Here is a 12,065-nt window from a genome sequence, read left to right on the forward strand (position 1 = left end):
ATGGTCTCGATCTCCTGACCTCGTGATCTGCCCGTCTCACCCTCCCAAAGTGCTGGGATTACAGGCTTGAGCCACCGCGCCTGGCGTTTTTGGCCATTTTTGCAAATAATCTCTGTCCCTTCCTCTTTCTCTTCTCCTTTGCTAAACTGCATAATGTGTATCTTGGTCCTCTTGATGGTGTCCCCTAGTCCCTTCAGATGCAGTCACCTTTGTTTGCTCTTTTCTTTTTTTTTTTCTTTTGAGACAGAGTCTTGCTCTGTCGCCCAGGCTGGAGTGCAGTGCCATGATCTCGGCTCACTGCAGCCTCCGCCTTCTGGGTTCTAGTGATTCTCTTGCCTCAGCCTCCAGAGTGGCTGGGATTACAGGCGCCCGCCACCATGCCCGGCTAATTTTTGTATTTTTAGTAGAGATGGGGTTTTACCATGTTGGCCAGGTCTCGAACTGCTGACCTCAGGTGATCTTCCTGCCTCAGTCTCCCAAACAGCTGGTATTACAGGCATGAGCCTGTAACATGCCCGGCCTGTTTGTTCTTTTCTGTTTGCTCCTCAGACAAAGTAATTTCAAATGTACTTTCTTCAAGTTTGTTAATTCTCTCTTCTGCCTGCTTGATCCTTCCATTGACTCTACTGAATTTTTCAGTTTATTGTATTTTTCATCTGTAGAATTTTTGTTTTGGTCTTTTTCATAATTTCTATCTCTTTATTGATATTCTCATTTTATACATATATAATTTTGCTGATTTCCTTTAATTCTTTGTCCATGTTTTTCTTTAACTATTCAAGCATATTTAAGATGGTTTTGTTTTAAGCTCTTTGTCTAGTAAGTCTGATACCTGTGTCTCTTCAGGAATAATTTCTTTATTTTCTTTTTTTGAGATGGAGTCTCACTCTGTTACTCAGGCTGGATAGAGTGCAGTGGTGCGATCTCAACTCACTGCAACCTCTGCCTTCCAGGTTCAAGTGATTCTCCTGCCTCAGCTTCTTGAGTAGCTGGGATTACAGGTGCCCACCACGATGCCCAGCTCGTTTTTGTATTTTTAGTAGAGATGGGGTTTCACCATGTTGGCCAGGCTGGTCTCAAAACCCCTGACCTCAAGTGATTTGCCTGTCTCGGCCTCCCAAAGTGTTGGGATTACAGGTGTGAGCCAGTGCGCCCGGCCTCTCCAGATATAATTTCTGCCACTTCATTTTCTTCCTTGAAATAGTCCATGTTACCTTGTTTTTTAAAATATGCTTTGTGATTTTTGTTGTTGGAAAGTAGGCATTTGAAAAGGCAGCCACTTCTTTGCATATTGGGTCTGTGCCAAGGAAACTCCTTTACTAATTAGCAGGACATTTTTTGTGTCTTGGGATCTGCCTGAGGAGAAAGCAAAATGTCTTGGCCCATTTTGTGCTACTATTACAGAATATTACAGACTGGGTACTTTATAGAGAACAGAAATGTATTTCTCACAGTTCTGGAGACTTTGAAGCCCAAGAGGAAGGTGCCCACATCTGGTGTGATAAGGGCTTTCTTGCTGGGTCCTCACATGGCAAAAGGCAGAGGGTACAAAGGGATGAAATGTATGTCCTCACATGGCAGCAAACCCTTTATACAGTGGTATTAATCCATTAATGACGGCAGAGCCCTCATGACCTCCCATTAGGCCCCACCTCCCAATACTATGGTAATGGGGATTACATTTCAACATAAATTTTTGGAGGAGAGAAAAACATTCAAACCATAGCATTTTCCCCTAGCTCCCCGAAATCCGTATCCTTCTCACATCCAAAGTACCTTCATTAAATTCCATCCCAATAATCTTTTTCAGCATCACCCTTAAAAGTCTAAACTTCAAAGTCTTATCTAAATCATGCTGGGTGAGGTGGCTCATGCCTGTAACTTTGGGAGCATTTTGGGAGGCTGAGGCGGGCAGATCATTTGAGGTCAGGAGTTTGAGAAAAACTTGCCAACATGGAGAAACCCCATCTCTACTAAAAATACAAAAATTAGCTGGATGTGGTGGTGCATGCTACTCCCAGATACTTGGGAGGCTAAGGGAAGGGAATTGCTTGAATCCAGGAGGTGGAGGTTGCAGTAGTGAGCTGAGATCACACCAGTGCACTCTAGCCTGGGCAACGGAGCAAGACTCCACCTTAAAAAACAAAACAAGGCTGGGTGCGGTGGCTCATGCCTATAATCCCAGCACTTTGGGAAGCCGAGGTGGGTGGATCATGAGGTCCGGAGATCGAGACCATCCTGGCTAACATGGTAAAACCCCACCTCTACTAAAAAAAATACAAAAACTTAGCCAGGTGCGGTGGCGGGCACCTGTAGTCCCAGCTACTAGGGAGGCTGAGGCAGGAGAATGGTGTGAACCCGGGAGGCAGAGCTTGCAGTGAGCCCAGATCGCGCCACTGCACTCCAGCCTGGGAGACTGACAGAGACTCTGTCTCAAACAAAACAAAACAAAACGAAAACCTTGTCTGGGAAATCTGCTGGTCCCCTTGTTAATTTTTTCTTTCTTTTTCTTTTTGAGACGGAGTCTCGCTCTGTTGCCCGGGCTGGAGTGCAGTGGCCGGATCTCAGCTCACTGCAAGCTCCGCCTCCCGGGTTTACGCCATTCTCCTGCCTCAGCCTCCGAGTAGCTGGGACTACAGGCGGCCGCCACCTCGCCCGGCTAATTGTTTTTTGTATTTTTAGTAGAGACGGGGTTTCACCATGTTAGCCAGTATGGTCTTGATCTCCTGACCTCGTGATCCGCCCGTCTCGGCCTCCCAAAGTGCTGGGATTACAGGCTTGAGCCACCGCGCCCGGCCAATTTTTTCTTTTTTTTTTAGATGGAGTCTCACTTTGTCATCCCGGCTAGGGTGCAGTGGTGTGATCTCAGCTCACTGCAACCTCCATCTCCTAGGTTCAAGTCATTCTCATGCCTCAGCCTCTTGAGTAGCTGGGACTACAGGCTTACACCACTGCACCCGGCTAATTTTGGTATTTTTGAAGAGACAGGGTTTCACCATGCTAACCAGGCTGGTCTCAAACTCCTGACCTCAGGTGAGCCACCTGCCTCAGCCTCCAAGTGCTGGAATTACAGGCATGAGCCACCACACCCGGCCCCAGACAAGGCTTTTATTTTGGGGCTTGCGCCCCAGTACAAGGATGCTCCAGCTGACTCTCAAAGTCAGTAGTTTTTTATTAGGCAAAGTGTGGGAATTGGCATCAAGGGTAAGGTTTGCAGGCTGAGCTGGTAGCACATGATGGGCAAGGCATGCAAGCCAAGCATGTCTGGTTGCAATCTTGGGTAAGGGCCATTTGGTGGTCTGGCCGGCAACAAAAGGGCTGTAAATCAATTACTCAGCATTTCTTTCTGAGGTGGAACACTCCACAGCCTTGGTTTGATATTTAGATCTTCTAAGGTCAGTTCCTGGAATTTTTTTTTTTTTTGAGACAGAGTCTCACTCCGTCCCCTAGGCTGGAGAGCAGTGGCACTGCTCACTGCACTCATCTTGGCTCACTGCAACCTTTGCTTCCCGAATTCAAGCAATTCTCATGGCTCAGCCTCCAGAGTAGCTGGGACTACAAACGTGTGCCACCACGCTCAGCTAATTTTTTGTATTTTTAGTAGAGACAGGATTTTGCCATGTTGCCCAGGCTGGTCTCGAACTCCTGAGCTCAGGTGACAGGTGATCCACCCACCCTGGCTTCCCAAAGTGCTGGAATTACAGGCGTGAGCCACACACCTGGCCTATTTCCTGGAATTCCTTAAGTGAAAAGCATGGTTAAACATTATGGCATCAGTGAGGTAGTGGTGTGGGGTTTTTTGTTGTTTTTTAATTTTTGTGGGTACATAGTAGGTGTATTATTTATGGGTTACATGAGATGCTTTGATAGTCATGCAATGTGTAATAATCACATCATAGAAAATGGGGTATCCATCCCTTCAAGCACTTATCTTTTGTGTTATAAGCAATGTAGGATGGGTGCGGTGGCTCATACCTGTAATCCCAGCACTTTGGCAGGCCGAGGCAGGTGAATCACCTTAGGTCAGGAGTTCAAGACCAGCCTGGCCAGCATGGTGAAACCCCATCTCTACTTAAAAAAAAAAAAAAAAAAAAGCCGGGTATGATGGTGCACGTCTGTAATCCCAGCTACTCTGGAGCTGAGGTGGAAGAGTTGCTTAGAACCTGGGAGCAGAGGTTGCAGTGAGCTGAGATGGTACCACTACAGTCCAGCCTGGGTGACAGAGTGAGACTCGGTCTCAAAAACAAACAAAAAAAGCTAATTATACTTTAAGTTATTCTTATTTTTAAATTTTAATTATTTTGAGACACAGTCCCGCTTTGTCACCCAGGCTGGAGTGCAGTTGCACAATTTCAATTCACTGTAACCTCCGCCACCCGGGTTCAAGTGATTCTCGTGCCTCAGCCTTCTGAGTAGCTGGGATTACAGGCGCCCACCACCACACCTGGATAATTTTTGTATTTTTAGCAGAGATGGGGTTTCACCATGTTCGCCTCGCTGGTCTCGAACTCCTGACCTCAAGTGATCCACCCAGCTCGTCCTCCCAAAGTTCTGGGATTATAGGCATCAGCAACCATGCCTGGCCATTTTTTTTTTTTAATTTTTGTGGGTAGATAGTAGGTGTATATATTTACGGGATACTTTGATACAGGCATGCAATGCATAGTAATCACAGAGTAAAGGGGGTATCCATCCCCTCAAGCATTTATTCTTTGTGTTACAAACAATGCAATTAGACTCTTTTAAATTTGAGGCTGGGCACGGTAGCTCACGCATGTAATCCCAGCACTTTGGGTGGCCTAGGCAAGCGTGTTGCTTGTGCTCAGGAGTTTGAGACCAGCTTGGGCAATGAGATAAGACCCTGTCTCTACTAAAAATACAAAAAATTAGCCTGGTGTGGTGGCGCACACCTGTGGTCCCAGCTACTCAGGAAGCTGAGGTGGGAGGATTGCTTGAGCCCAGGTGGAGGCTGCCATGAGCTGAGACTTTGCTACTGCACTCCAACCTGGGTGACAGAATGAGATTGTCTCAAAAAACAAACAAAGTACAATAAATCATTGTTGATTGTAGTCACCCTGTTGTGCTATCAAATAGTAGATCTTATTCCTTCTAATTATATTGTTGTATCCATTAGCCATTCCTCCCAACCCCCACTACCCTTCCTAGCCTCTTATAACCATTCTTCAAATCTCTACCTCCATGAATTCAGTTGTTTTAATTTTTTTTTTCGAGACAGAGTCTCACTGTGCTACCCAGGCTGGAGTACAGTGGCACGATCTTGGCTCACTGAAACCTCCGCCTCCCAGATTCAAGCAATTCTCCTGCCTCAACCTCCCAAGTAGCTGGGATTACAGGCACCTGCTACCACGCCCGGCTAATTTTTGCATTTTTAGTAGTGATGGGGTTTCGCCATGTTGGCCACACTGGTCTTGAATTCCTGACCTCATGATCCACCCCTCTTGGCCTCTCAAAGTGCTGGGATTACAAGCGTGAGCCACTGAACCTGGTCAATTTTTATTTCTGAAACATTTACTATTAATGTGGTAGGAAAATTACACGGAATATATGTGCATTTCTTATAAAGTTAAGTCTTCCAGAACCTGGTTTAACAAAAAACTGAGGCTAAATTCAGGTCTCAAATATAGAAACTTAAACTTTTCTTGAAATCCAATTAAAAATGTAGATCTAAATAAAGTCAAGTTTTTTAAGAAAAAAATCACACATTTTAGCTTCAGTCAGATTTCACTTTATTTGTATCCATGACAATATTAACTCTTCAGATTTATAAGATGACAAAACTTCATAATTACCTGGAAACAATTTATTATTAACTAGGTTAACCCTAAATCCATCAAGAAAAACCACCTAACATATTCAGTGTTAAAAAGAGACATTGCGACTAGCCTGGCCAATATGGCAAAAACCTGTCTCTACTAAAAATACAGATACTAGCAGGGTATAGTGGCACATGCCTGTAGTCCCAGCTACTCAGGAGGCTGAGGCACCAGAATCGCTTGAATCTGGGAGACAGAGGTTGCAGTGAGCTGAGATCGTGCCACTGCACTCCTGGGTGATACAGCGAGACTGTCTCAAAAAAAAAAAGAGACAATAATGAGACAGATCGGCACATAGCACACATATGCCCTGAGAAATAAATCAACAGCTCCCAGTAAAATTCCCAATACCCTAGAGAGATTTAAAAGTACAATCTGGTACTTTCGTTTTTTTGAGATGGAGTCTCGCTCTGTTGACCAGGCTGGAGTGCAATGTGCGATCTTGGCTCACTGCAACCTCTGCCTCCCCAGTTCAAGCGATTCCCCTGCCTCAGCCTCCTGAGTAGCTGGGATCACAGGCATGCACCACCACACTTGGCTAATTTTTTATATCTTTAGTAGTGAAGGGGTTTCACCATGTTGGCCCGGCTGGTCTTGAACTCCTGACCTCATGATCCACCCGCCTCCACCTCCCAAAGTGCTGGGAATTACAGGTGTGGGCCACCACACCTGGCCCTAATCTGGTACTTTCAATGTTGCCTATAAACAGATTTCAGCTGAATCTCAGATGGTAAGGTTAAGATGCACGGAACTGCAATCAATTGCCTGGGGAGTGGGATGGATGGATGGGCAGGAGGGTTGGAAGAGAAGTAATCCAATCAGCATTGAAAATGAAAGAGTACCAATCTGGAAAATCGAATGTCTACGATCATTTTCTTCCCTAAAACAGGGAAGACAGTGAATGCGGAAAATCCAATTTTCAGCAATATTCGCAGGACCTAAGGCAACAACCACATGCCTGGGGCAACTACACTTTCCAAATCCTGAATTCCTGAATATTAAAAAGGTTTTCACATGGTAATAATCTTATTTATTTATTTTTTTGAGATGAAGTTTCCCTCTTGTTGCCCAGGCTGGAGCGCAATAGTGCAATCTCAGCTCACTGCAACCTCCGCCTCCCGGGTTCAAGTGATTCTCCTGCCTCTGCCTCCCGAATAGCTGCGATTACAGGCATGCGCCATCACGCCCGGCTAATTTTGTATTTTTTTTGGTAGAGATGGGGTTTCTCCATGTTGGTCAGGCTGGTCTCAAACTCCTGACCTTAGGTGATCCTCCTGCCTTGGCCTCCCAAAGTGCTGGGATTACAAGCATAAGCCACCATGCCAGGCTAATTGTGTCCTTTTTAAAGGAGCAAACAATTTGACTGTTGTGCAAATGAGGCTCACCTGGTCTCAATATGAAGCACCTGCCCTGGGCTGCTGTCTCAGGGCAGGAAAGTGGGGTGGTCAGGAAGGCAGCCAACATTGTTTCTGCTGCCACTGCCACTAAGCCTGGAGTGCCTGTTTTCAACTGCAGTGATCTAGTCCCTAACATTTAGCCTAAATAGTGAGCTGGTAAACAAAGCCCCTGCCAGCAGAGAAAAGGGGCTCTAGAGCTGTTGAAGGATTGGCCAGGCTGGTTCTTATCTCTGTTGTTCTCGAGGAAATTCCTCTAAGGTGAGCCAAGCTCAGTGACTCATTTTAACTTAGAGTAACTCGGGGGCTCTAACCAGATTCCTAACAGTGCTCTGAGCCCCTGTTTAGTAAGTGCCCAGGGAAGCAGCTGAAACTAATTAGGACATGGCCCACCAAAGAAGACACAAGCATTTTCCCTGCTGTGTATAGAGAGACCTCCCCACAACTGGGGCAAAGGCCGTGGAGGAAATCTTTCAAGCACAGAGGGGTCCACGGTCACTGTCCCCACCTTCAGCTCTCTGCCCTGACAACCTCAGCCTGTCTTCACCATGTTTCTTCTCCCCAAGGCACAAATATTTCTTTTTAGCTTATTTTTGTGATGTACCCAACTAACCACGAAGCCAGGCCTGCTGGGATAGAGGGTATAATCAAATAAACAATCCTCTCAACATCCAGGAAACGGCTGCTGGGCCTTCTGACTTCATGAAACGCCAGGGCCAGCTGTGCTCTTCTACGCTGGGTCCTCTTCGTCCATTGCCACGTCGCTGTTGGTATTCTTCTTCTGCTCAGCCTCTGGCCCTGCAGGCAGAATGCTGGTGACAGTGTGAAGAAGAGCTTCAATCTGCTCCTCCGTGAGCCGCTCTTCACTCTCTTCCACCATCTGCAGAAGGAAAGAAAATCCTCCAGGGTTACAAATGAAACTCACAGCCCTGGGCAGCCCTGCCCACTGTGCTCACAGTCTCAGCCCGGCCTCCTGGCACACAGATCTCATGGCCTGGGTCCTCGTGAGTCCTCTCCATCTTCCAGATGGAAGGGTGGAGCCAACTCACATCCTGGACTAAGCCAATGCGAGTGATCAAAATGGGTCAGTAAAAACCGGGTTGTAGGATAGCATTTTTCTTTAAAGAAAAGGAAAACCCCCAGCCTGGGCAGCATAGAGGAACCCCATCTCTTTAAAAAAAAAAAAATCAGCCAGGCATGGTGGTGTGCGCCAGTAGTCCCAGCTACTCGGGGGTCTGAAGTGGGAAGATCACTTGAGCCCAGGTTGAGCCAAGCACTCCAACCTGGGTGACACAGCAAGATCAACTCTCAAAAAAAAAAAAAAAAAAGGAAAACGCTAACAGTTATACAACCACCGACACGCACAGAGAGAAGTCAACAGGTTGCATATGCATCTCTGAGAAGTTATACGGCACTTTATGACTTTATGTACTTTTATATTTCACAAGCACATCTGTAATTTTTTTTTTTTTTTTGGGGGGGATGGAGTCTTGCTCTGTGCCAGGCTGGAGTGCAGTGGTGCGATCTTGGCTCACTGCAACCTCTGCCTCTCGGGTTCCAGCAATTCTCCAGCCTCAGTCTCCCGAGTAGCTGGGACTACAGGCGTTAACTGTTTGTATTTTAGTAGAGACAGGGTTTCACCATGTTGGCCAGGATGATCTCGATATCTTGACCTTGTGATCCACCGCCTTGGCCTCCCAAAATGCTGGGATTACAGTGTGAGCCACCGCGCCCGGCACACAGCTGTAATTTAATGAACATCAACACAGCTGATGATGCCCACTATGTGCCAAATGGTTTGGAGCCTTCTTCTAATCCTCACTCCCACCAGCAACAGCCCTGCGGGGAGGCCTCCCGTGTGCCTGGAGCTGCATCTTGCACTTCCCGTCCAGCATTTCCTTTCATCCTCTCAGCAATGCTGCCAAGAGGTAGAACTAGAATCCCCAGCCAGGCCTGCCCAGTCTAAAACCCACAGTCCCCCACACTCCACACCACACTGCCCATCAAAGGTCCACGCAAAACCTGGTTTCTGATGTGGTCCCAGAAATCTGAATCTAGAGATGATACCCACAGCCTGAGCCCCTAATTCTAAACAGAATTAGGTCGTCAGCTGCCTTTTTAAAAGCAGAATGCAGGCAGTCAAGTTACTTAACCCTGTTTGCTTGGTGGCATCAACCATCTATCACAAACACCTTTCTCAGCTCAAGGTGGCCAGGTCCTATTCCACAGCATTCCCCACAGCACTCTCTGAAATTCGGCAAATGGAACCACAGGGAGTTCCAGAAAGAAATCCTGGCAGACTGAAGTAAAACAAGACAATAGGACAGGCCTGCAATCCTGGAGAGGATCCCAGTCTGACCACCTCACTTTACAGACAACAGCACAGTTCAGGAAGTCATGTGACATGCCCAAGGTCACACCACGAACTCCTGGCAAAACCCTGGTCTCTCCACTCACTTCAGCTCAAAAGTGTTTCTGCAACTAGATAATAATTCTGGTGTCCCAGGATGGGCGGTGGGGGATCCTGAGCAAATCAATGGAGGCTACTCCCTATGACGCTGTGAAATAAAATGACCATTTTCTAAAGATTCCATGGCTCAGGAAAATGTAAATTCTCTTCGGAGAAAGAAACAATCTTCAATCCCCGCCCCCCTTTTTTTTTTGAGACAGAGTTTAACTCTTGTTGCCCAGGCTGGAGTGCAATGGGGTGATCTCGGCTCCCTAGTAGCTTGGATTACAGGCATGCACCACCATGCCCGGATAGTTTTGTATGTTTAGTAGAGACGGGGTTTCTCCATGTTGGTTAGTCTGGTCTTGAACTCCTGACCTCAGGCGATCCACTAGCCTTGGTCTCCCAAAGTGCTGGGATTATAGGAGTTAGACACCATGCCCGGCCAAAAACCCATGTTTAAAATTAGACATGCAAAATTACAGTCTATAAAAAGCAGTAATCTAACATGTACTGACCCCAAAGAATAAAGCAGAGAAAGGAGGAAAATAGCCAAGATTTGGTTATTTAATCCAGAGAAAAGATGATCTCTGTTTAAGGAAAGAATGTGCAGAAAAAAACTTTGCTAAATTCACTAACGGCCGAGCCTTTTATCAACATCCAATCCTCAGGGTTATAGTCCGGACCTTTTGTTTTTCAACCTAAAGTTCCCAGTCACAGGAAGAAACCCTACACTGCATTAAACTAAACGAAATACAAACAAAAAGAAACTTTCAGAAATAAAACACTTAATAGCACCTCTTGGATCACTAGCGTAAATGACAATGCCTACATGATCCCTCACCCCTGCCTTTTCTTTTCCCAAAGAGAGTGGGTCTTACTCTGTTACCCAGGCTGTAGCATACTGGCGCAATTGTCACTTACTGCAGCCTCAAACTCCTGGGCTCAAGCAATCCTCCTGCCTCAGCCTCCTGAGTAGCTGGGACTATAGCTATGTGGCACCATGTCCAGCTAATTATTTTTTATTATTTTTTGTAGAGATGGGGTTGCCCAGGCTGGTCTTGAACTCCTGGGCTCAAGCGATCCTCCCACATTAGCCTGCCAAAGTGCTGGGATTATAGGCATGAATCACTATGCCTGACCCTTCACCTTTTCTTTCCAACATAGGAGAAACATTCCAAGAGTAAAGTTCAAAGCACCATCTCAAGGTTCTCAGATACCAACCATTTCAGGTAGTTCAGAACATAAGGACAAATAAATGTAAAAGTCCAAAGTATCGACAGCTGGTTAACACAAATGATAAACTTTCATTATCTCAGTCTCAGGAGCATCAAACTGGGTTGCTGATCTCCAAAAATGGCAACTCAAAGTTGCCAAACCTAATGTCCTACTTTCCTCAAAATGAGTCAAAGATCTGAGAGCAACAATGTACACTATTAAATATTTGATCCAGAACAGTTTACTGAACCTGGCTTTCTAAATTTCAATTTTCTCTAATGTAAAATGAAAGTAACGCCTACAGCAAGGACAAAAGAACATATGTAACAGTGTTTTACAAGCCATAACACTCTATATGAGTCAAGACTTCATAATCACGAAATTACTAACAGGCCTAAATGGTAGTGCTGTTCAGGACAGTGGCCTGTGAGGTCACAGGATTCACTGACCTCAGGCCGGAGGGCTCACAAATCATTCCAAATCAATACACAACTGGGCACGACAAGTCCTAAGCTGGGTGGCCACCTCATTTCCTCACTGAGCCTCTGAGTCAGCAGGCAGTCATCAGATGGCCACAGCAAATCATGGCTCAGGCGTAACTGAAGAGGTGAGGTTTCAGCCTCCAAAAGACACCTAGCTCCCAAGTGAATGGTAATAAATGTCGGACACTGGGACTATTTTCTGGACCCAGGAAGAAAAAATGGCTCTAGTGTTGATATAGGGAACTTCTCACTCAAGTCCTTTGAGCTTTCCACTGTAAGTGAAACCTTTATTTCTTTTTGTTTTCTTGAGATGGAGTTTCGCTCTTGTCACCCAGGCTAGAGTACAGTAGTGCAATCTCAGCGCACTACAACTGCCACCTCCCAGGTTCAAGTGATTCTCCTGCCTCAGCCTCCCGAGCAGCTGGGATTACAGGCTCATGCCACCACACCCAGTTAATTTTTGTGTATTTAGTAGAGATGGGGCCATGTTGGCCAAGCTGGTCACAAACTCCTGACCTCAGGTGATCCACCCACCTTGGCCACCCAAAGTACTGGGATTACAGGTGTGAGCCACTGTGCCTGGCCATTTGCTTTTTTTTTTTTTTTTTTTAAGACAGGGTCTTGCTTGGTCACCCAGGCTGGAGTACAGTGGCACGATCTTGGCTCACTGAAACCTCCGCCTCCCAGA

At 46.2% G+C, this 12,065-nt stretch overlaps 1 protein-coding gene across 11 annotated transcripts in view; it reads right to left on the reverse strand.

Annotated features, from left to right (window-relative positions):
• Positions 1–5,723: 5,723 nt before the first annotated feature.
• Positions 5,724–12,065, reverse strand: part of CRCP (CGRP receptor component) — a 45,255-nt gene continuing 38,913 nt past the window's right edge. For 10 of the 11 annotated variants that reach the window (XM_011952104.1, XM_011952111.1, XM_011952108.1 and 7 more), the window contains one exon: positions 5,724–8,108. In XM_011952104.1, coding sequence (XP_011807494.1) covers positions 7,959–8,108 — 150 coding nt within the window. In that variant the 3' untranslated portion in view covers positions 5,724–7,958. The remainder of the gene's footprint in view (positions 8,109–12,065) is intronic. The other variant, XR_001002901.1, reaches the window with a different exon arrangement.

This window comes from Colobus angolensis, unplaced genomic scaffold (assembly GCF_000951035.1).
Source record: "Colobus angolensis palliatus isolate OR3802 unplaced genomic scaffold, Cang.pa_1.0 Scaffold333, whole genome shotgun sequence".
Taxonomy (NCBI): domain Eukaryota; kingdom Metazoa; phylum Chordata; class Mammalia; order Primates; family Cercopithecidae; genus Colobus; species Colobus angolensis.